This window comes from Sceloporus occidentalis, unplaced genomic scaffold (genome assembly GCF_023333645.1).
Source record: "Sceloporus occidentalis isolate IW3139 unplaced genomic scaffold, rSceOcc1.0.p SCAF_7, whole genome shotgun sequence".
NCBI lineage: Eukaryota > Metazoa > Chordata > Lepidosauria > Squamata > Phrynosomatidae > Sceloporus > Sceloporus occidentalis.
This window is the reverse complement of record NW_028316987.1, coordinates 17,050,821-17,074,007: the sequence shown is the minus strand read 5'-3', so window position 1 is coordinate 17,074,007 and position 23,187 is coordinate 17,050,821. Positions and strand designations below refer to the sequence as shown.

Sequence of the window (23,187 nt, the reverse complement as noted above, 5' to 3'; positions counted from 1 at the left end):
ACAACGATGCCCACAACGTCTGCAGTCACCACCAAAACTTCAACTACTGTTAGTGAGTACTACTTCTTTTCATAAACCCTTCTGTGAGGCCCACAGTAATTCATTTTCCAGAGTTGGGAAAAAAATCTGAATCTGTAATCTTAATGTAGGCTTTTGATTTTATTGCACCTATCCTAGTTTTCAGGAACTGTGTTGTAATGGCCATTGATTCTTAGCTATGGATTGAAGCACCTGGCTTTAATAAGCAGCCAGCTTGAAAAAAATGTCCCTGTTCTGGATTTTCATTGCCTCTGGGAGGACTGAATCTTCTGTCACATATTCTGTGAAGGCTTTTCTTTTTTAATATCATATGACTGCTTTACATAGTTATTACTTCCCTGTGTTGTCTTCCATGATTCCAGGTTATGTTCTTTATGGAAAGCTAGATATCAAACTGATGTAATGTGAACATGCTATAAGGTGCAACGTCTTAACAAAGGCTCTCTGTCCCATTTATTTTTCCATGATGGGACCTTTAATCACTTTTTGCTTCCTTGCTTCTGCTCCTTGTCTCTTCATAATTTAATGCTAATTGAAATTTGATATAGTCAGTATTGATATGAATCTGGGGAATCTTGGCAATTTTCAGCAAAGGCTGAATTAACCGGGAAGGGTCAGTACTTCCCATTCTTTTAAAATTCACATAAATTAATTATTCCTCACGATGGGTATAGACTCAACACTTCTAAGGAACCTGGAATGACTTCATTATATGAAGTGTACAGCATGAGCTTTCGTAGACCCAAGTCTACTTCCTCAAATGCATCTGAGGAAGTAGACTTAAGTCTACGAAAGTTCATGCTGACAACTTTTTTCTTTCAGAGAGTCTCCAAGATGCTACAAGATCATACTGATCTTACAAACTAACATGGCTATATCTTTGCCTTCCCTATTATATGAACACATCTGCAATGCTTCTTTTCAGTCCTGAGGCAGTGGGGATCAATACTTTGGTGGCAGGTCTGCTAACAATGGGACTGTCGTCTCCCATTTACACTGGTGTGTTTCCTTGGCTAAGTTTGGACTCGACCCAACATGTCACTTTATAAAATCTTGGTACATGCAATTCTATTATAAATTGTCAGAATGGTTGACGATATGTTTTGAGTTTTTTTTTAATGTACACTGTATTAGATATGCTTCTTAAACTTCTTAGGCTCAGTCTTAAGCATACTTGCAGGGCATTAATCCCACTGGGACCGATTTCTGTGTAAATGTGCATGGGATAGGTCTGAGTTCTGTCAAAAGGTACAGAAAGATGCAAAGGGCTGGTTGAGTAACCCTGATGTCCTTCTGTGGCCACCACATCCACATCCACTTTCCCCACAATAAGAACTATTTTAATGGCATGTTCAACAAACTTTCTCAGATTTGAAGTCGAAGGCTTTCATGGTTTTCATCCATAGTTTTTTGTGGGTTTTTCAGGCTATGTGGCCATATTCTCGAAGAGTTTATTCCTGACGTTTCGCCAGCATCTGTGCCTGGCATCTTCAGAGAAGATGCTGGCGAAACATCAGGAATAAACTCTTTTGGAACATGGCCACATAGCTCCAAAACCCCAAAAAAACTTGCTCAGATTTCCTAAGGTGTCAATGGAACCAAAAAGTTTGGAGACCCCTGATTTTACTGAATGGGAATATTTTATTGGCAGGATATTATTCTGGTGAATTTTTCATCAGTCATAGAATAGAGAGGGTGTGTAATGTGAGAAGATACTTCCTGAACCAAGACTAGTGATTTTAGATTTAAATGTCCACTAATATTTATAGCTACCTGCATTTACTGGGGTTGGCAGTAGCAGGGGCATGGAAAGCAGTCAAGACACTCAAAAGATCTGAAATGGGTTCATTCCATAAGCTTTTCTTTACAATCTCCCCAGATAATGATGCTTTTGACATTTATGGTACTTGGTCGCTTGGGACCAGTCAGTGTAAATAGGGTTGTCATTTCCACTGTTCTTCTCTGCATTTGTGCCATTTATCAAATTACATGGTGTAATTTCTCTCTTCCAGAATGTGAGAATGGAGGATATCATGATGGGATTAAATGTGTGTGTCTTGACAATTTATTCTATGGGCCAAAGTGTGAGTTTCCTGTGGAAGAGATTCATGTGGGTAAGTGGAATTGGGGTAGTGGGACAAGTTCTGAATTTTTCAATCTCTTTCCATCGCGCTGGTGGATTTTTCCCTTGTACACTTACGTAAAAGCAGTCCTTGTAGGTTAGTCCATCTCCTCAATCTCTCTCTCAGACCTCTGCGGCTTCCTTTCAAGGCAGTGGTGTCACTACGGTTGATGCCACCCGGTACAGTAACTCATGGTATCACTATTAAATACCGATGGCACATCATTTTGTAATTTAAAAAAAACCCGACAACCCTGAGACCTCTCTTTTCTCTTCCCACTGAGCCTCCAGCACTTTAAAGAAACACAGACCTTGCTATTTTCTCATGTGCAAAATTGAAATGTGTTTTTAATTCATATATAGCAAAGTTTTTAACCTAAGACAACAAACAAAGGTAACATACATACTCCTCATCTCCCAACTAAACTACAAAGCCCCTAAAACACAAACAAAAAATAAAAATACATACAAGGCAATGTGTGGCTTCCAACATACTAATGTATGGTTATAATTATGTCTTAATCCTATTCCCTCTAATTCTTAATAAAAACGACATGTTTCTGCTAATAATAACTATTCCAGTGCCACATTTCTACTTAGGGATGCATTCTATTGTATTTCAAATCCTGAAACTAATACATTACCCACATTAGGAGATTCATGTGGGTAAGTGGAATTGAGGTAGTGGGACAAGATCTGAATTTTTCTCAAGAGGTTTAAAATGAAGAAGATATTGGGATTTTCTTTGCAAACTCCATTATACTTTCTCAGTCTTTTTAAAATGAATCTATACCTTTCTTCCTTAATTAAAGTAGTCAGTTTGTCCATTTCTGCAAGCTCATATAAAGAAACAAACAAGCTTCATTTATATACCACTTCATACCGCCTAAGCAGTGTCTAAGCGGTTTACAACTATAAACTAATCTATGGTTATAATTATGTCTTAATCCTATTCCCTCTAATTATAAATAGTTAAAAAATTGTTATAGTTTTAACAACCAATCTTAGGACTCATTCCCATTGGAGGAATGACTTGATTTCTGATCCAGCTTGGCTGCATGTCAGAAATCAATCCCCAAAGGTCCCTTGTGCCCACTACAAACAAGATTTACCTTACTCCAGAGTAAGCCTGGGGTTTTTTTGGCGTGATCCTTTGGGCCCATTCCCACTGGGGGAATAACCAGGTTCAGGGTCTGGCACGGGGAAAATCCTGATTCCAAAAGGCCCCTCATCCCCATTATGGAAAGGGGGCCTATTTGGAAGGGGGGGTTGGCACGCTTGTCGTTCCCATTGGGGAAGACAAGCAGCCATCCCTTTCCTTCTCCCTCTCCCCTTTCTACCTTACCAGCGATCCAGGGTTGCAGAGGCTGCAGAGGGACCCCATGAGTCTCCCTCTCCACTGCCACCCTTGGATCACTGCCTCCTCCTCCTCCTCCTCACCTCCCTTCCTACTGCCTACCTGGGTGCTGGTAGCTGGAAGAGGGGCACAAGCAATCAGGTGGACAAGCAAGAGTGCCAGCTGGGAGAGGGGTACTGGCAAGTGGGCAGGCAGGGGATGGTGCCTGCCAGAAGGGGGCACTGGGTGCCCTCAGTGGAGGCTGCATCACTGCTGCTGCTGCATGATCATGCCACCATTAGGGACAACAGGACTTGAGGTCTTGTGGTCTTGAGGTCTTTTTGGTATCTGTGGGGGGTGTCCGGAATGGATCCTCAGCGGATACTACAGTCCCACTGTATTCCATTATCTGCACACTTCTTAGAATAAATTTTGAGTAACATGGATGAGAAATGGGATTTTTAAACAAATCAAGACAGGGACAAAGGGAAGGTGAAGTAAAATCACAAATGGTATTTTCTAGTTTCATTCTGGTACAGTTTTTAGGGCACGCTCAAATGGCAATTTAACTGAGCACAGGTATGTAACATAGCTATGTTACTTAAAAATTTCCTTCTTCGAACATAAAAGTAATTGAATTAGATTTTTAATGTTATTAATTGTTAACTAAGTGCATTAACCTTTTTCTACTAACCTTCCTATATTTGATCTTCCCCCTACCATTAAATTGCTTAAATTGTCCTTCCCTCACAAGGAATATGCTCCAACCCCTTAATCCTGCTTTGTTTTAGAAACTATGCCTGTGACAGTTGAAGTCAATGTAAAGATCACTAACAGGGAATACACTGAAGAGCTCAAGAACACAAATTCAGAAGAATACAAGACTCTGGAGAATGATTTTAAGACCCAGGTAATTCACCACCCTCCAGCACACTACTTTGTCGTACAGATTTTTCTGTCTATGTACTCCCCTCCCACTGGATGTTTTCTGCTGGTTTGTGAGCACATTGTATTTCTTCTGCATCTTTTAGATGAGCAATGTTTATAAAAATGTTCCTGGATACCGTGATGTGGAGATTCTCAGTGTGAGGTGAGTGCCCCAGTTAGCATAAGACGCTTGGTTACCAGTTTCTTTCTTGTTCCCCAGTGTCCCATTCATGTCTCACAGGAGCCCAGTAAAATAGTCCTAGCTTCCAATTCTCCTGAATCCACTTAGAGCCCAGTCTCCCCTAAAGAAAATGCAAGAGAACTATCCTTTGGTTATCCTAGCTCCCAGTTATTCTATGGTTTTCTTCCATTATTTTTTTTAGCTGGTGATTGGATCGCTCTTATTATCATATCACTTTGGTAGGTTGACTATCTAGAGTGAAACCAAGGATTGTTCAAGGACTGAGGAATGTTCCTTTTCCTCGTCCAAACTACTAATATACTCCAATTCCCAAGGTAGTAATAATGATTCCCTAAACAGAAAGAGATCATTTTGCATTTCTCTTCACAATCTAGAAAGGGCTCTCAGAAACAAAATTTAGCTGTGGTCTCACATACATCCTTAAAATCAAACATGTCTCAGTTTCTCCATTCTCCTTGTTAAATACTCCCTTCCCTGTAATATTATTTCTTGCAAATAATAAGAATAATAACAATAATGGTTTAGCAGCAGTTGAAAAATTGTGTCCCTTTGTTGTTCTCAAAGGCGTGGCAGTATTATTGTGGACCACAAAATCATCATTGATGCTGAAATAAATAACAATATCAACAACATCAATACAGTTCTTCAGAATGTGACAGAGAGAGTGCGGCAGTCAGTGGCTAACATCAACTCTACACAAGGGAACTGTTCAAATACTAACGCAAGTAAGTATCAGGCACCTCTGAGGAATCTCTTCAGTAGCTAGGCGCCAGAAAGAGTTATGAACTTTGTGTTTTTAAAGCTGTTTATGCATGAGTCCCCACCAGTGCGGTTCATACCTCCATAAGAGGAGCTAGATGAAGGGACTGTACAAATATAATACGAACGCTCTGTTTAAGTATTTGAAAGGGGTGTCACATTGAGGATGGAGCTAGCTTGTTTTCTGCTGTTCCAGATAACAGGACATGAAACAATGGATGGAAGCTAAAGGAAAAGAGATTCCAACTCAACATTAGGAGGAACGTCCTGACAATAAGGGCTGTTCAACAGTGAAACACACTCCCTCAGAGAGTGATGGAGTCTCCTTCCTTGGAGGTCTTTAAACAGAGGCTGGATGGCCATTTGTCAGGGGTGCTTTGATTGAGAGTTCCTGCATGCCAGGAGATTGGACCGGATGGTCCTTATGGGCTCTTTCAAACCTATGATTGTATGAAATGGCCCACAGGCCCTTGCCTCATGTTGTTCTGTCTGGAAGATGCCAGTTTTAGATGCTGATATGCTGGTCCCAGCCCAAAGGTGGCTTAATCTGGTCTGAAAAGACCCGCTGTTCACCTGAGTTTCCAAGAAATTCCATGGCAATAGCCAGCAGACAAGATGGCCCTATGTGCCCATACCGGCTGGCACCACCACATCTTCCCTAAAGGCCCCCACTGTGACCTCTGTCAGAAGGGGGCACCTGGTCACATGGATGTAGTGGGGCACCCCATTTCTGTCCTTATGATCTGGCTTCAGGGAAGATGTGGGGGTGGCAGCAAGTAAGGGGCACACAACAGCAGCAGGTCCGGGCAGTATGTAAATACCCATCCATACCATGCTCAGGCCCAAAGAATTGATTCAGATTCAGGGGTGCTTTTCTGTATGTTAACTTTAACTCATGACAGCTGTTACAACACAATTGGGCAGTGATATATCTATAGCTCCATATATGAGAGGAGGGATGGGCTCCAGAATAGCCAAAATAGAATTTAAAATATGGTAATACGACAAAGATGTCTTGGAAGTAATTAAAATCACCCAGTTTTCACAATGGTTTTTGTAGCTTTGCTGACAATACTGCACAGTGTATTTTACCAGGACTGTCTCTTCATCCTGTCAGAAGGGCATTTACGGCACACCATTCCTACATATGCTCTAATATGAATCTTTCCATTTTAACATAGTAGATTATCATTCATATCCTTTTTTAAAAACTTTGTGCTTGTGTATCCATATAGATATACATATCAAGCTTGAAATAACTTGTTGCAAGTAATAAATAATTTGTTTCCTCAAAAGGAAGGTACCACTATATTCCATTGTTTGTGTGCATGTGCTTTCAAGTCACCTGTCAGCTTATTGCATCTCTATTAAATTCACAGGGTTTTCTTAGGCAAGGAATACTCAGAGGTGATTTTTCAAATTCCTTCCTCTGAAATATAGCCTACAGAACTTGGTATTCATTTGGTAGTCTTTGATCCACGTACTAATCAGAGCTGACCCTGCTTAGCTTCCACAATCAGATGGGATCTTGTACCTGTAGGGTATTTAGGCCTACAAGTTGCATTTCGATTGTAATTTGATAAGAGACAACTACTTTTGAGGTGAAAGGTAGCCTTTACATTATTTTTGTATCTGTAGATGATTTTTCTTACAATGGTTGGGAAAGCAATTATCAGATGGCTTGAGTGCTGTTTTATGCTCTGTTGTGGATGTTGAGGTGGCTAGTGAAAGAATGTATTCTATATTATAGACTAGCAGCTAATTCTGAACCTCATTTTAAAAAGTAACTGAAAGGCTGTGAATTTTAGCGACTTTTGAGAAATGTCAGAGTAAAAATCTACTTTTTGAAAACATCAATTGTAAGTTACACTATTTTGATACAGGTGTTTGGGGAATACGGAAAAGTAATTTTCAGAGTTCTCATTTTAAGATCAGGCAATCTACTTTTGAGGAATCAACAGAGCCTGGTTCACATTTGTATTTGGACGTAAGAGTACAATATTTGATGGGGGAAATAGAAGTAAAAATGATTCAATATAACCATCTCCTTATTTTTTTTCCAGCATTTTGTTTTTCTGCCCTGCCGGGGGGTGTTCTCAATGCAACTACAAACTTTACAGCAGAAGGTAAGTCCATAAAGAGAGATGGTCTTTCCATTTCCTTTTGTCCCCCCATCTTATCTAGTGAAAATGTTGAAAAGCCAGCCATTTCTTATCACTCAGACAAATAACCCAGCATCAGCCCAACAAGATGCAGATGGGACACGGGATGCAGGTGAGAATTCCCACACTATAAGTTGCTGTCGATTCTGCTGGGTGCCAGCATCCCAGGTCCCAGCCATGATCAGCTGCCAGTTTTAAAACTCAGGGAGCTTTTGTTTTCAAAAAAGGGTCAGCTGAGTATGGCTGGGCCCCGGGATGCTGGCACCCAGCAGAATTGGTGGCAACTTACAGTGTGGCAATTCCTGCCTGCATCCTATGTCCTAGTTGTGTCCCATTGGGCTGATGCTGGGGTATTTGGGCAATAAGGTCTGTAGTTGTCTTCTGAAAACATCCTGCATGGTGACTCAGTCCAAATCAAGGTGGGCAATTGCAGTTATCCAGAAGTCTACTCCAATAATGAATGATTATGGAACTTCCACTCCAAAAAATCTGGAGGGTGACACTTGCCCATCCTTGATATAAACTAAGACAGTCTACGTATTCTAAATGTTCAATTGTGTCCTTGGCATTGTCAGTCTCCTTAGCTTCCCTTTCATCGTAGGATAATTTGGCACACCATGGAGTTTGGTGTACCATGTGGGTCTCTGTAACGAGATAGGTACCACATGAAAACATTTTTATGTGGTGGTGTTATGTTAAATGGCTGTAGGTGCTCTGGTGAGACTTCTGTGCTTCTTTTGTTTTGGGGTTCTGGTTGCACAGTGGCATTTTTCAGTTGGTGGCCTTTCAGATCCATGCTTGACTTCCCACTATGAGCACAGTTCATTGTCCAGCATAAACTGCACATGTTGCATTGACCAGCCATCTTTTTCCCCTTTCTCAGAGTTTTGCAAATCACAAGGACCGTACTATTACCCCAATACAACAACAGGCACCTTGTATTGTATGTCTAGATGCTCCAAGAACAGTGCCCAGGCCATTAACTGCTACTATGGAGTTTGTCGTATCTCTAAAGACGGCCCCCAATGCAAGTAAGTAAACAGAAGGTCCCTTGATCTAAGTCTTTTTTTAAAGCTACCACTTAAAGGACAAAATAATTACCATGTTCAATTTTATTAATTTGTTAAATATTTTTTCTAAGATATGGTATTCTAGGACAATTGCATAAACTAAACAATGAAGAAGACAACAATTTAGAACATTAAAAATGAGAATAGAAGATGACATTCCCCTCCATAAGAATTCTGCCCTTCAAATAAAATTTTCCTTCAATCCCTAAATTTCTAGCATTGCAGCAATTTAAAACTTAATCTGACCATTTAGAAATAGTTTAGGCATCCAAAGAAAAGGGGCAAGCAATGTTACCAAGGAAATGCTGACACAGAGGGGGGGGGAGTGCTACAGGTATGCACAATTTCTAGTGTCTCACTTTGTAAGGTAGAGGAATTCCGACCCGTGCCTGCTGTCCTGAACAAATAAAGGAGGGGAGGTCAACAATTGAAGTTTACAAAGCTTGGGTCAGGTTAACTGAAGATCAGGTGAAGAGAAAGGATTAGGAAGTTTTGGTAGTGAGGCAACAAGAGTGATGGTGTGATGCTGCATGGTATACTATGAATGTGATGGTGATGATGGATCTATGGTTTTTGTACTGGCTGGTGTCTGCAAGAATGATGAGACCGAGCAAGTAAGTGCTTATGAGACATTCATGTCTATATGAATAATTTCTCATGAAGGAGAAAGTGGATGGAATGAGAAGAAGAAGGGAAATTGGGGGAATACAGGGTGTTTTTTTTAGTATGAATTCATTTTTAGAGGAGGAAGGAGAGGGAAGGTTGGAGAACACAACTATGTGACACCAATCCTAGGGATGGCACTGAACTCAGACATCAGGAAGATAGCTAGACCAGGGCCTTTTTCGTTGAAACGCAACTTGTCTATTAGTGTTCAGTAACACAGTGCCCTGTTACCTACAATCCTTTACCTGTTAGGTCTGATCTATGTGAATTCATTACCTATGAAAACAGAATAGAGATAGATAGATAGATAGATAGATAGATAGATAGATAGATAGATAGATTAGCTATAGATATATAGGTATCTTCCACCAGGTGAGAGAGAGAGAGAGAGATGGATGTCAGGCAAGGTTCACACAATCTGGGGGAATCAACTACCTGCTCATCTTTCCCAATTCTTGGAATGTAATCCAGGGGCCCTCTATATTATCTCCTGCACCATGGCTACACCTGATGATCATACTAAGTACCATATGCACACAAAATATAGATGTTATTAATACATCAATGTTCTTTCTCTTCCCTTCTCTCATCCTCATAAATACTCTAATTTTCTCTGTTATTCCTGTCTGGTGTGATGACGAGTTAGGGAACGTACCCAAACAAGTAAAAAAGCCCTTCCCTGACATGTGTTCCTGGCTCTCCTCACTTCACAAAAATCTACTTGTAGAACACAACACAAAAGTATCATAGGCTTCATGAGTGGTGCGTAGCAGTGTTAGGGGAACAGGGGAAGTCTTCTAATCCACCTTTAACTCTTTCCCATAGCTGCAATGATATGGATATATTTTGGTACACAAGCAGTCAGTGTCAGACACGGATCCATAAAAAGGACTTTGGCTTTGGCCTTGGGCTGGCTGTCCTTTTGATGATCATCACCATCCTGGCCATCTTCCTCTTCAGGGCCAAAAAGAAGAAGTCTGCATCAACAAGGTAAGAGGGGGAGGTTGCTCAAGGCAGAATGTATGGATGGCCTAAATCTGATGTTTCTGAACATGGAGTGTGTGCTGATAAAATAGATTTCCCTGAGATTTCTGAGCAGGGTTGTGTGTGTTTGAGTGGGGGAGGGATGTAACAAGGCTGAATTTCTGAATTTTGTCAGAGAGGAAGAGGAAGCAAAAGTTATTTCATAATCAAACAATTATGTTGAGGCGCAACATAAAATGGCATAGGTAGGGGGTAGGGAGACCAGATCTACTTCACAGAAACTATCCTTTTCTTTGCCTTTGGGTTCTTATAATCACATATCCTTTTTGTTTTTGTAGCTTGTCTGATGATGTTAATATTTGGTATGAAGAGGATGAAGAGGAAGCGTGGGTACCCTCTGGAGGTTTGAGCATCATAAACGAGGCAGCAGCATCTTGGGATGGTAAAGATTTATTGTGAATACAATGGGGTGGGATAGGGGTTGTGGCAAAAGGCTTTGCTAACCATGAACCTGGGCTTACATTTTGGAGCTTGGGCCTGGAAACTCTTAACAGCACTTGGATCTTACTGTAAGGAAATAATATAATTTGTATGGAATGCTTTCAAAGAAATGGGAGTACCACTACATTTGATTGTCCTGATGTGTAACCTGTACTCAGAACAAGAGGCTGCCTTCAGAACTGAATATGGAGAAACAGAATGGTTCCTAATCAGCAAAGGGGTCAGGCAAGGCTGCATACTATCATCCTATTAATTCAACCTGTATGCAGAAAATGATATACACACAGCCAGTTTAGACTCACAGGGTGGAGGAATGAAGATGGAGGAAGGAACTATCTAAGATAAGCAGATGACATAATACTACTAGCAGAAACCAACAAAGGCCTGAAGCAATTACTGAAGAAGGTCAAGTAGGCTTAATGTTGAAATGACCACAGGAAATGTACAAGAATTCATTCCAGATAATGAAAAAATTGAAAAAGTCAGAGTTCCCATAGCTTAGATCAAACATGAATAAAAACAGAGACTGAAGTAAAATAATTAGAAGAAGGCTAGGGCTGGGAAGGGCAGCTATGAAAGAACTAGACAAGATCCCAAAGTGTAGAGATATAACTCTGAACACAAAAGTGAGGACTGTCCAAGCCATTGTGTTCTCCATCAGCATGTACGGACGTGAGAGCTGGACAGTGAAGAAAACCAATAGAAAGAAAACAAATTCATTTGAGATGTGCTGATGGAGAAGATTGCTAAGGACACATTGTTTGGCCAAGAAGACTAACAAGTGGGTTTCAACCCACATCTTGATTAAAGTGAGGCTGTTGTACTTTGGCCACATCATGAAAAAGCATGATTCACTAGAAAAGACAATAATGGTAGAAAGCAGTAGAAAGAAAGGGGAACAGCACACCAGATGGTTGGACTCAATAAAAAAAGGCCATGGGCCTTAGCAGAGCAGTGAAGGCCAAGGGGTCTTGGAGATGTCTCATCCACGGAATTGCCATGAATCAAGATTGACTCAGTGGCAGTTAACAACAACAACAACAACAAAACTGTGCCTCACAAAAGAATCACAACCAGAGTCTCTAGACAGATGAGTCCCAGTCCTGGGAAAAGAGCAGAATACAAATAATAATAATAATAATAATAATAATAATAATAATAATAATATATGTATTTGAGCTCTCAATTTTTAATTTTTTTTACTAGCTCTCAGTTCTCCATAGGAAAGAGCTCTGCCTTAAGTGGGCCTATCAAGAAATAATGGCCTGATTTGTAGGGTTAGTCTCAGATAGAACAGACCTATTGAATCAATGGGATTTATATGTATTGATTCTTCATTCATTCAACTGATCTACTGTAGTTGGGACTAACCAGTAGGCTTCAGAGGGTTTTCATATTTCGTGTAGCCCATTCCTTTCCATCGCAGCCTCTCATATCTTTTGTTGACAAGCTGATCGTCTGGCTCAAGGGTGGCTCAACACTCTGCAAGGAGCTGCTGCATGAAAGAAGAAACTCCATGGGAGTACCACCAAAGAAGACCTTGCAGATGCCCAAAGTAGGTTGAGGTAAGGTGTGGTCATTGGTCAGCAACTAATTCTGCCTTTGGTCTCTTTTCTTCCCAGGAAGCCAAACGTTAAGCAACGTTTTCCAGCCTTCACTTGACAGGGTTGATACCTCAGTACAGGTATGAACGGCTTCTATGGTAGAGTCTTGGTTATTGTTCTTAAGAATCAACTATTATAAATCTTGTAAACTAGGAGAAAGGCTGGGTGGAGACCATTGAAGGGATATGTTGGAGATGTACTTGAGGAAGCAGATGGAATGAGCCTTCCAGCTTCATCCATCGGAAAAGCTCAGAGGAAATGATCACACAAGGGCTATTTATACTTTAATAGAGCTAGTCGAACATTATTTAGCAAGAACTAAACAATGGTGAAATTGCAACACTTACTTTCACACGGTGTTGCAATAACAGGGCATTAACAATTCATAAACGATAAAATAGCACTTTTACATTCCGTACGTCGAAAGAAGGGATTGTTATTGGAGAGACAAAAACAGGCAATCTCTCAACGGTAAGGAACTCTCCTGTGACTCACAAGTGTGCCACAAGAAGTGATTCTGCAGAACAGCACATTGGGGGACTTGGGGTATGCAATTTATTTCTGGAAGGTTTAATGACGGATTCTCAGTGGTGCTATTGAAATATGATTGCCTTTCACGTGTTTGCAATATTGCTAATGAAGTCCTATTGGCACAACATTAACGCTTTTTATCATTAATGAGAAGTTGCACTAGCATGATGCTTTGATGATGGGACAAGTATGGTATGTGCATGATGTCATGTGGAAATCTTCTTGCGATCACATAAATATGTCGAGAGCATAGCACTTTTCTCCTGTTTCTTATCCCATGTGATAATCCCCAGAGAGAAGATCAGCCAAACAGGAAAAGATTCTCACAAGCCAGGATGATCATTAGGGATGTCAAGAATATTCTCAAATTCAGACATTTTCTCACCATGATGAGAAACAATGTTGAAAAACCGTCACCCACCCCATTATTTTTCGCTCCTTCTGAGAGCAAAAAGACTAGCTTTTTTTCCTATCAGCTGCAGCACTAACAAGCATTGTATTCTGTACAAAAATGCTCCATTTTGTATTTTGTGCAAAATAGCTTATTTGCTAAAGGAAAACATTCAAGATCTTTTTAGAAAATAGTCTCAAAATGTTTAAATAAATAAATAAATTCCCAAAATGTGGGGAAATGGTCAAAGTCATCCAATGGGAGAAAACATTTTTCATTGTGGCATAAGAGAATCAAAAATACCAAATACTAGCAGCCTTGACCAGCTCTAAACATTCTCTCCACACATATTTTTCTGGCATTTGTTGGGTTTTATTATAGGATCATGAGTCACTACTAAAGACAGTTTTTCAGCCTAAATATATACAGTTCCTCCCCCCAAAATTTCTGGTGAACAGTACAAGTTACTAAATCTTCCAAAGACACAGGGTGGTTCACACACACTCTTTGACTTTTCTACACTTTGTTGTGTTACAGTCTGGAATACAAATGGATTTAATTGGCACTGTGAGCACTTGATGTACACATAGTTCTAATGCTGTGAAGCTGCAAAACAGTTTTATTGCAGCATAAAAGTAAACTTGTGAATTTCAGAACATTCTTATAACAAACACAAAATTCTCATCTGTCTCTCAGGCACTTGTTTAATGTCTAGTATGGCTTTAAACTGATAATCCAAACTGAAACAGCTCCAAAATGTAAATTGAATACAGACAAGTGGGATTTAGAACATAATGTTGCAATGTATCATTCATCCATCATAAGACAAGATTATTCCTTTTTAGGGTTGCAACAGTCACACAGATATGCCTGCCTCCATGAGAGCATAAGTTAACAGGAGCTGTAGCAGGACAGCTCTCCTTTTCCCATCGCTCACCCCATTTCCCCCCAGCTACAATGTAATGCTGGCCCAAGATACTTCATTGTCAGGAGGAAAAGATATGACAACATCCCATCTTTCACTACTGTACTAATAGTGAAAACTAACTTCAGTACAGTGGGCCCTTGGTATCTGCTGGAGTTTGGTTCCAGGACACCCCCTTCCCCAGTGGATACAAAAATTCATGGATGCTCAAGTCCCATTATACAAAGTGGCATAGTAAAATTATTATCCTTGTATAAAATGGCAAAATCAAGGTTTGCTTTTTAGAATGTATATATATTTTTTCAAGCCGTGGATGCTTGAATCCATGGATAAAGAATCTGTGGACGTGGAGAACTGACTGTACAAGCAATGAGAGAGTGTTCTCCAAATTATGTGAGGACAGCAGATTAGTTCAAAGGGCAGGACAAAACATACAGCTCTGTCCTCCAACAGAAAGAAAAAGCCCACTCCCTATTATCCATAATATGTTGCCTGAGCCAGATTCTTCACTCAGCCCAATGGTATGACTGACGTTACTGACACATTTCATGGCTTCTAAAGACTACAAAGTTCCTCTCTTCTGGAGTGAGCTGCTTTGGGGTAAAGGTGGGCATTGTCCCCAACTTACGTTGTACTAAAAATGTTCAACTTGGGCTCATGATCATCCAAACACGATACCATCCTTTCTTTTTTCTCAACTGCCCTGTCATGGCTCCAATCCTACTGATACTTAATCATCCGAGTTTGCTATTACAGTAGGAAAACAAGAAATATAACAAAATGTTGCTATGTAACCTCACCTCCCAATATGAGTGCTTCTCTTGTTCAGAGATTCAGGCAGGCATTAAGGGCTACAGCAGATGTGATCAATATGGAAAGGTAGGAAGGTGTCTTCGTACCTGTAGGTGGGACAATCCCTGTTTGGGTGGTGCCGGTCCGGTTTGGCGCCAAAACTGGGACGGCACCACCCGCAGCCACCTCCGCCCCTGCACGTGCCACGGGGTCCTCCCAGGCCTCGTTGAGGCCTGGGAGGGCTCTCCGCAGTCGGAGCTCCGGCCGCGGAGACGCTCCCTCCCAGGCCCCAGTGAGGTCTTGGAGGCGCCTCCGCAGTCGCTGAGGCCTCCACGGTCGGAGCTCCGGCCGCGGAGACGCTCCCTCCCAGGCCCCAGCGAGGCCTTGGAGGCAATTCTGCAGTCGCTGAGTCCTCCAAGGCCTCCGCGAGGCCGGGGAGGAGGAGGAGGCCGCTTGCCACCGCAGCGATGGCTGCGATGACGGGCTGCCCCCGCGCCCCTTCCCAGCCTGAGAGGAGGCCTAGGCTTCCTCCCAAGCCGAGGAGGAGGAGGAGGAGGACAAGGTTTAAAAATGTAGGACCTTTTTTTTTTAATTTCCTGGCCAGGAAATTAAAAAAAAAAAGTCATACATTTTTAAACCTTGTCCTACATTTGTCCCGGTTTAGAAGTCCTCAGGTATGGCAACCCTATCTCCAGAAGACTTTTGGATGGCCACAATTAACTCTTTGCTACTAAATGCCCTCCAAGGGACAAGAGGGGCATTTTCACCATATTTTGGGAGCTTCCTGGGTTCATTTAGACCAGCAGGTGAGTGGAAATGCTGTCCACACTCTCTAGAGGGTATTTTGGAGCCAAGAAAAAAGAGCATTTCTGTAAGAATTTTTGTTTGACTCCTGGCAGGCCAAGGAGACATCTCACCATGGTGGAAATGCCCTATACACCCACTACAGGGCTTTAGAGGGACATTGTTTTGAAAAACATTGCCCCCCTATGGGGGCCCTGGGAGCACAAAATAGCCCTGGGATGCTGTATGTGGCCCATGTGGGCCACAATTTGCCCACCCTTTGACTATACCCTTCCAAGATACTATAAGCTTTAAGTGACTAAATCCATCCTTTACACAAACACTCCAATCATCTGCTTTTCTGTTCCAAATGATATTCAACAAATTGTGGCTATTAAGCATGTTCAATTATTCTTAGGCTTTTTAAAGGTAGGCTGCTGCACTTCGGACCGGTACAGACAGGCAGGAAGGGATGGCGAGACGCAGCCCTTTTCTGCCTCGGACCGTTGCCACAGCAACCGCATGGGAGCGGCAACAATCTGCCCCAAAAAGGAGCTGCAAAAAGCAACTCTTTTCCGCGCCGCTGCCAAGGTGCCATTAGCACCCTGGAGGGGCACGTTGATGTCTTTTGTGCACCGCCCCATTTGGATGCGGGCAGCACACAAGACATGTCACCAGCGTGCACGGCATGTGGATGTGCACATGCCCAAAATGGCACTGGGAGAGCACGAAACGTGCAGACACTCTGTGCTCCCAGCCTTTATTTTGGCCCCAGGCTGCCGCAAAGTGGCGGTCTGTACTGGGCCTTAGTTTCTACTACTGCAAGCTACTGTTTTACTTCTCACTGTTCCAGTTTGGGTTTGGATCATTCTGGTACTCATCATTACCTGAGTTTCATTTCCAAGTGAGTGATGATGTTGCAGAACTTAAATCCAAAATAGATAGCCAATTCAACATTTAACCAGCTGCATGAGAAATAAGCAACCAGCTCTGAAAGCATCCATTTACTCATTATGTACAATACATATAGCTTGGTAACAATCCACTCAACTCTGAGGACAGATTTGCTTTTCTCCTCTGGTCGACTGACTCTCACTTTCTCTGAATCTCACAGATTGTCAGACAGGGACGAAATGTCCTTGTCATGTCCTTTCCCCATTCTCATAGCGCAACTGCAAGAGGATTTTCATATGATGTCACTCTTATCCGGACATTATCCCATCCGGAAAGAACAATTGACCATGATTGCACAAAATACTTTCAAATGACATCATGCAGATCCCAGCATTGTTCTGGCATGGAAGCAGCATTGCCTGGCATTTTGCATTAATGGGAGTTTGTGTTAATGCAATGCCGCTTCAGTGATGGGACAATAGAACTGTGATCTGAAAGCCTTTCACAGGATCATAGTCAAATACAGGATAAGGATGGGGGAGCACCTGTCCCCGTGTGATAATCTCCACAGAGTGTTTCATCCTTTTGCTTGCAGTTGCAGTTCCCGAAGCCAACAGTAGTGATTCCACTTTCCAGGAGACCATCCTAGATATTTCTCATGGATGGCTGAAACATACAATGGATACTGAAGTGATCAGATGGAAAATCCACCAGGAAGTAGGCTGGCCTGAAGAACTGTGAATAGCATTCATCTTCAACAACTTCCTTTAAATTCTAGAGAAAAGCAACCACTTGTCTGTTAACAAGAGAATGGACTATTAAAGTCCTCCTCCTGGACAGAAGGCTGAAATGGAGGACATGTCCTGGAAAAGGAGGATGTCTGGTCACCCTGAATTAATACTGTTTTTAAGCCTCTTCACTCTTTTGGACCCTTCTTATATACCTCTCCTCTCTCTGTGAGCATTGTCCTCTTCATTCTGCCAGTATCTAACAATAATTGAGTGTTGGACTATGACTGTGGAGAACAAGATTTGAATCCTTGCTCAACCATGGAAAACCACTGGGCAAGTCACACTCTCTCAGCCTCAGAGGACAGCAAAGGCAACTCCCCCCCGAACAAATCTTGCCAAGTAAAACCCATAATAGGGTGACCTTAAGTAAGAAACAACTTTTTTAAGGTACACAACATCTACAACAAAGTTCCTCCATTTCATGACTCTTTCCTTTTTCATTTGCTCTCTCTTTCTCCTTTTCTGGAATGTATTGGCCTGGAAAGAGGGAATTACATTCAGAGGGTAAACTGAACATCACATGGACTTCTGGGACTTCTTCATGGACTTCTGAACACCACATGGACATTTTAACACTTTTAACTGACTTTAACAGTCTTGTATGCAGTCGAAGGCTTTCATGGCCGGCATCCATAGTTTTCTGTGAGTTTTTCTGTGGCCATGTTATAGAAGAGTTTATTCCTGATGTTTCACTAGCATCTGTGGCTGGCATCTTCTCTAAGATGCCAGCCACAGATGCTGGCAAAACGGCAGTAATAAACTCTTCTATAACATGGCCACATAGCCTGAAAAACCCACAAAAAACTATTTAACAATCTTGATTTATCAAATTTGAACAATATGTTGTGGATCTATTTAAATTGTTTTTCCTATTTTGCATTGTTTAAATTGGCTAAAGTAATTTTATTGTATACCACCATGAGATTATATGATATATACATATATGATATATATGTAAGTATTTAAATAAATAGTAAATAAGTGGAGTTGGGATGCAGGGAGTCTAGAGGTGCACTTGGCCCATCAGTGATTAATATAGTGTCTTACCACCTCTTTTGAGCATCAGCTCTCCTCTTCCTCTACTTTCCCTTTCACTTTTTAAACTGTAAACTTGAGTGTAGGCAGGCTCTTTTATTTTGATATTGAATATCTACTTAATGTTTTATTTTCAAGAAGATAATACAAAACAAAATATTGTGCCACGTATTCATATGTGTCAATCAGCTAAAGGTTTTGGTGACTTTAAAGTCGTGAATTGGGAGGAAGTTATGAAATCCTCCAGGGAAAAAAAGGAATTTAACCTATGCATATAGTTCAATTTCCATGTGTAGAAACTGGGCAGTTTTCAAGGGAGGAACACTTCAGATCATTAAGGGGAATGCCCAAATCTTTCAACAGTTCAGAGACTTGTCACAAGTCACTTGTGACAGATAAAACCCAAAACACACAGCAGAAATAATCCAGTTCCAGACCGCTTTAACTGCTTTCAGTGCTAAGGAATCCTGGGAACTGTAGTTCAGTGGTCCCCAAACTGTGCCCTTTAATAAGAGATTTTTGGACTTCAGCTCCCAGAAGCCTCAGCCATGTTGGCCAACAGTCTGGGATTCTGGGAGCTGAAGTCCAAAAGCTCTTAAAAGAGCACAGTTGGGGGACCACTGCTGTAGTTTATTGTGGCACCAGGGTTGGCTGAATGCCTCACAAAACTACAGTTCCCACAATTCCCTAGCATCATTGGGCCAGGGCAGTTAAAGCAGTCTCAAACTGGATTACACTCATCCCTCCATATTTGTGGCTTTGATATTTACTGATTCGATTCTGCATGTATTTGATTAATATGTTCTCTCTAGGAATATCTAGGTCCTCCAGCGCAACTCTATGGTCAACGTCCAAAAGACACTGACCATAGAACTGCACTGAACCCGGAAACGGACGGGGGGATGCGTGCATCTTCCCTTTTATTAGCTCTAGAGGCCACCCACCCGCCAGCCAATCACCATCCACTAGGCACTAGGAGGGAGGGGCTTCTCTCGGAACGCTTAGTCGGGGCTTCAAGGGAGCTGTTTGCATGACGGACCGGAAGTTGGGGTTCCAAGAAGGCGGAAGTTCCGTTTTGAACTCAGAGGCGATGATGAGTTTCGAGTGGCCCTGGCAGTACAATTTCCCGCCTTTCTTCACGTGAGTCCCCAGCCCCAAGTCTCCCCCGCTTCTGCCCTGGCTGAGGTCTCTATAGGCTGCATCTACATGGGAGAGATAACCCGGTTTGGAACCGCTTTAACTCTGCTGTGTGGCTCTTTGCTATGGAATTCTGGGAGTTGGAGTTTGTTGACCAGAGCAGAATAGAGTGGAACTATTACTTCCCTTGATCTAGACACTATACTTTTATTGATGCAACCTAAAATTGCATTGGCCTTTTTAGCTGCTGCATCACACTGTTAACTCGTGTTCAACTTGTGGTCTACTTGGACTCCTAGATCCCTTTCATTTGTAGTTTGTTCAGCCAGGTGTCCCCTTACCATTGCCTTCCTCTGAGACTGAGAAAGTGTTGCTTGCCCAAGGTCACCCAGTGGTTTTACATGGCTGAGCTGAGATTCGAACTCTGGTCTCCAGAGTCATGGTCCAGTGCTCACACCACTTCATCATATTGGCTGTCATGCACAGAACTACTTGTGCTGTAACTAGGGATCAGGGCTGCAGCATGAGCTTCTTGAGACAGAAAGAAAAGAGCTTGCTGCCCCATGTTTTTGGGCCGCTTCCCCAGCACTTAGAATAGGGATAAGGGCACCATCATCTCCAGCTTGCCTATTTGCCCTTAGTTTAAAGGACAACAAGTCACTCAGAGGCAGTGGCACAAGGTGAGGCAAGTAGGTGGAGGAATGGAAGAAAGATAGGTGAGAAGAGGGGAGGTGAAGCAAGAGACAATATGAAGGAACAGCCAAGGTTGTGTCAGTGAGGGGAAACAGAGGCAAGGCAGCAGTAGCAACAGAGGCCTGTTAGAAAGGGGAGCACATAGTTTGGCACTCTTGCCACCCGAGGCACTTGCCTCACTTCCTAATAGACTCGCTCAGAAGGGTAAGGGTGCTTTCCTCACTTCAGACATCTGCACATTATGTGGCTGCTCATGACATCTTGTGTCCTGGTTGCTTACCATGGAGAGTTTCCACAATAGAAAGTAACCCTGGTGGTGCAGACAGCTCCTTCCTACAGTGCTAATTCCTGTATTATATACTCATGTATAAGTCTCAGTAAAAAAAAAGACCCAAAAAACTTGAGATGACTCATCCACAGGTCAATTTAAGTACTGTTACTTTCACTCTTATTAAAAAAGGAGCCATCCCCTGGTGAAAGGCAAGAGTATAATTTGTCCTGAAAGCACTGGCCCACCTCTACTCTCTGATCCATCCAGCCTCTATGTTGAACACAAATAATTATGCCTGTTCTTTGCCATTGTTTTCCTTTGTTTCATCCTTTAGATCAGTGGTTCCCAAACTTTGGCCCTCCAGGTGTTTTGGACTTCAACTCCCAGAAGCCTCAGCCCTCCTAGCGAATGGCCTGGGATTCTGGGAACTGAAGTCCAACAGCCCTGGAAGGGCAAAATTTGGGAACCTCTGCTTTAGATCCTTTACTACATGCCCCCAAGTTTTATGCTCGATTTATCCATGGGTCATAGCAAAATCCATAATTTTAGCAACAAAACCTTCCCTCGATATATATGTGAAGTTGACTTATAGTCAAGTATATATGATAGACATTGCAACAGAATTGCCAGTGCATTTGAACAAGAACGTTTCTTTGGAGATGTCCCCTTTTATCTTTACCATTATACATATGAACAAGACAGGATCCACATTCTTTATGTGTGTGTTCCACCCTTGAAAATCACTGGGGAAATAGTTTTTTGTGGTTTTTTGGGGCTATGAGGCCATGTTCTAGAAGAGTTTCTTCCTGACATTTCTCCATCAGCTGTGTATTGTTCTGTTTGTTGAATGGCAAGGCTTCAGGGTGTCTATTTGCCATTCAACAACAGAACAATACACAGATCAACATACAAATTACTTCCCCTTAACCAGCACAATATATATACCCCACTCTCTTCCATGCTAGCATTCTCTGAAGATGCCAGCCATAGCTGCTAGCGAAAGGAAAAAACTCTTCTAGAACATGGCCTCATAGCCCGAAAAACCCACAAAAAAACTATGGATGACAGCCATGAAAGCATGCAAAATATAATGTGCATACAAATATGTAATGTGACCTAACCCACCTGCAACTATTAATAATATATATTATGTTATGTTATGTTATATTATTTAGAGTATGAAATGCTTTCAGAGTTCAGAGTATAAGCTGCATCTTGCCCACCCTTGTTCTAGACTCTAGGGGATAGCCCCACAAAGAAAGATGTAAGCAATTTGGCGTGTTTTGACTTGTACAATACAAAAGGTTTAATATTGGGGAGAATGGAGAAATCTTTCTTGTTGCTTTGAAAAGGTTGAAAGAAATATACCAACTAAAACTGTCAGGTTTTATACATGAGAGTTGGTTTTAGGAGACTGGTGGAAGCTTTATTCTGGTTTAGAGCCTTAAAAGATCTATCTGAACAGTCTGCTGAACTACTATATGTGTTCCTGTTACTCTGTTTAGGTTACAGCCCAATGTGGACACAAGGCAGAAGCAGCTGACTGCTTGGTGTTCCTTAGCACTCTCTTATTGCCGTGTCAACAAGCTCTACACTATGACAGTTGCAGAGGCCCAGGAGAGCCCATTGTTCAACAACTGGAAACTACAACGTATCCTTTCCTTAGTGTGGGAATGTCTTGCTGAGTTGACAAGGGAGGTCGGCTCATTCATTAAGGTGCTGATTTATTAAGATAAAAGTGCTGGGAAGTTGCCTTGGAAGAACGGTTCAAATGGGAACAGTTTGAGCTTCTGACAATTGTTGGCTGGGCATAGCTCTGCATAAATACAGAATAGAGAGAAGCATACTGGTCCATTTTCCTTTATTTGTTTTGAGCTGAGAGATTTATTGTTGTGTTATTTTCTCTACTTGTCGAACCCTTCCTCCCCCCACTCCAGTGTTTGTTTCCTTAGCTGTGAAACAGGAAAACTCCCATTGGAATCCATCCTTATTGTATTAGAGGAGCTCAGGAAAAAAGGTGGGTTGTGGTTTATCATTATGTTAAGACTAAACAAGTAGACATAATTCCTATTTTAATATACCTGCCAGGAACTTATGGCTAGTCTTGAAAACAAAGCCAGCTTCCTTGCAGAAGCAAGTCAGCATATGAGATTTCCGTCTACAAGTCTGTTTGAATTCTCTTTTTACACAAAAAGCAATGAGTCGTCATTGATAGTAGAAATAAAATGACACAGTCTTGAAATGGCAACAGATGTTTTGAAATCTCAAGATTATCCTGCCATGTTTTCCTAATATCAAAGTCAGCATTTTCTACAGATAATTTTGTAAAGATGTGCACCATTCTCTAGTATGATCTTTTGGTTATTTATTGATTGGTTGCATCTGAGTACAATATGTTCTGCTGTGTTAGCTGTTTTGACCGAAGATACTCGCACTTGAGTATGCTAATTTGCAGCTAATCCTGGCCATATTTAAGGTGTTTTTATGGAAACACAAGCCAGGCTGTAAGCCAGGCTGCTGGAGTGATAGTGCCAACGAGATTTCTTCCTTACATGGTTTTCAAGACTAACCA

The 23,187-nt window shown here is 41.7% G+C and overlaps 2 protein-coding genes across 5 annotated transcripts in view; both read left to right on the top strand.

Annotated features, from left to right (window-relative positions):
- The first annotated feature begins 6 nt into the window (after window positions 1-6).
- LOC149309307 (mucin-17-like) lies at window positions 7-17,337 on the top strand. The gene is made up of 11 exons (XM_089532207.1): window positions 7-52; window positions 2,052-2,153; window positions 4,289-4,407; window positions 4,529-4,587; window positions 5,191-5,351; window positions 7,449-7,511; window positions 8,431-8,578; window positions 10,109-10,273; window positions 10,606-10,709; window positions 12,391-12,452; window positions 17,284-17,337. The coding sequence occupies exons 1-11, from the start codon at window positions 7-9 to the stop codon at window positions 17,335-17,337; spliced, it is 1,083 nt and encodes a 360-aa protein (XP_089388333.1).
- A 2,193-nt stretch (window positions 17,338-19,530) lies between these two features.
- The window catches only part of VPS25 (vacuolar protein sorting 25 homolog), a 38,060-nt gene continuing 34,403 nt past the window's right edge, over window positions 19,531-23,187 (top strand). For all 4 annotated transcript variants that reach the window (XM_089532179.1, XM_089532177.1, XM_089532180.1 and 1 more), the window contains exons 1-3: window positions 19,531-19,654; window positions 22,121-22,266; window positions 22,579-22,632. In XM_089532179.1, the coding sequence (XP_089388305.1) occupies window positions 19,545-19,654; window positions 22,121-22,266; window positions 22,579-22,632 (310 nt within the window). In that variant the 5' untranslated portion in view covers window positions 19,531-19,544. The remainder of the gene's footprint in view (window positions 19,655-22,120; window positions 22,267-22,578; window positions 22,633-23,187) is intronic.

Coding starts and splice junctions, on each gene's coding strand:
- LOC149309307 (XM_089532207.1), top strand. CDS start 7: ATGCCCACAACGTCTGCAGTCACCACCAAAACTTCAACTACTGTTA. Junction 4,588..5,190: donor GTGGAGATTCTCAGTGTGAG/GTGAGTGCCCCA, acceptor TTGTTCTCAAAG/GCGTGGCAGTATTATTGTGG. Junction 10,710..12,390: donor GGCAGCAGCATCTTGGGATG/GTAAAGATTTAT, acceptor TTTTCTTCCCAG/GAAGCCAAACGTTAAGCAAC.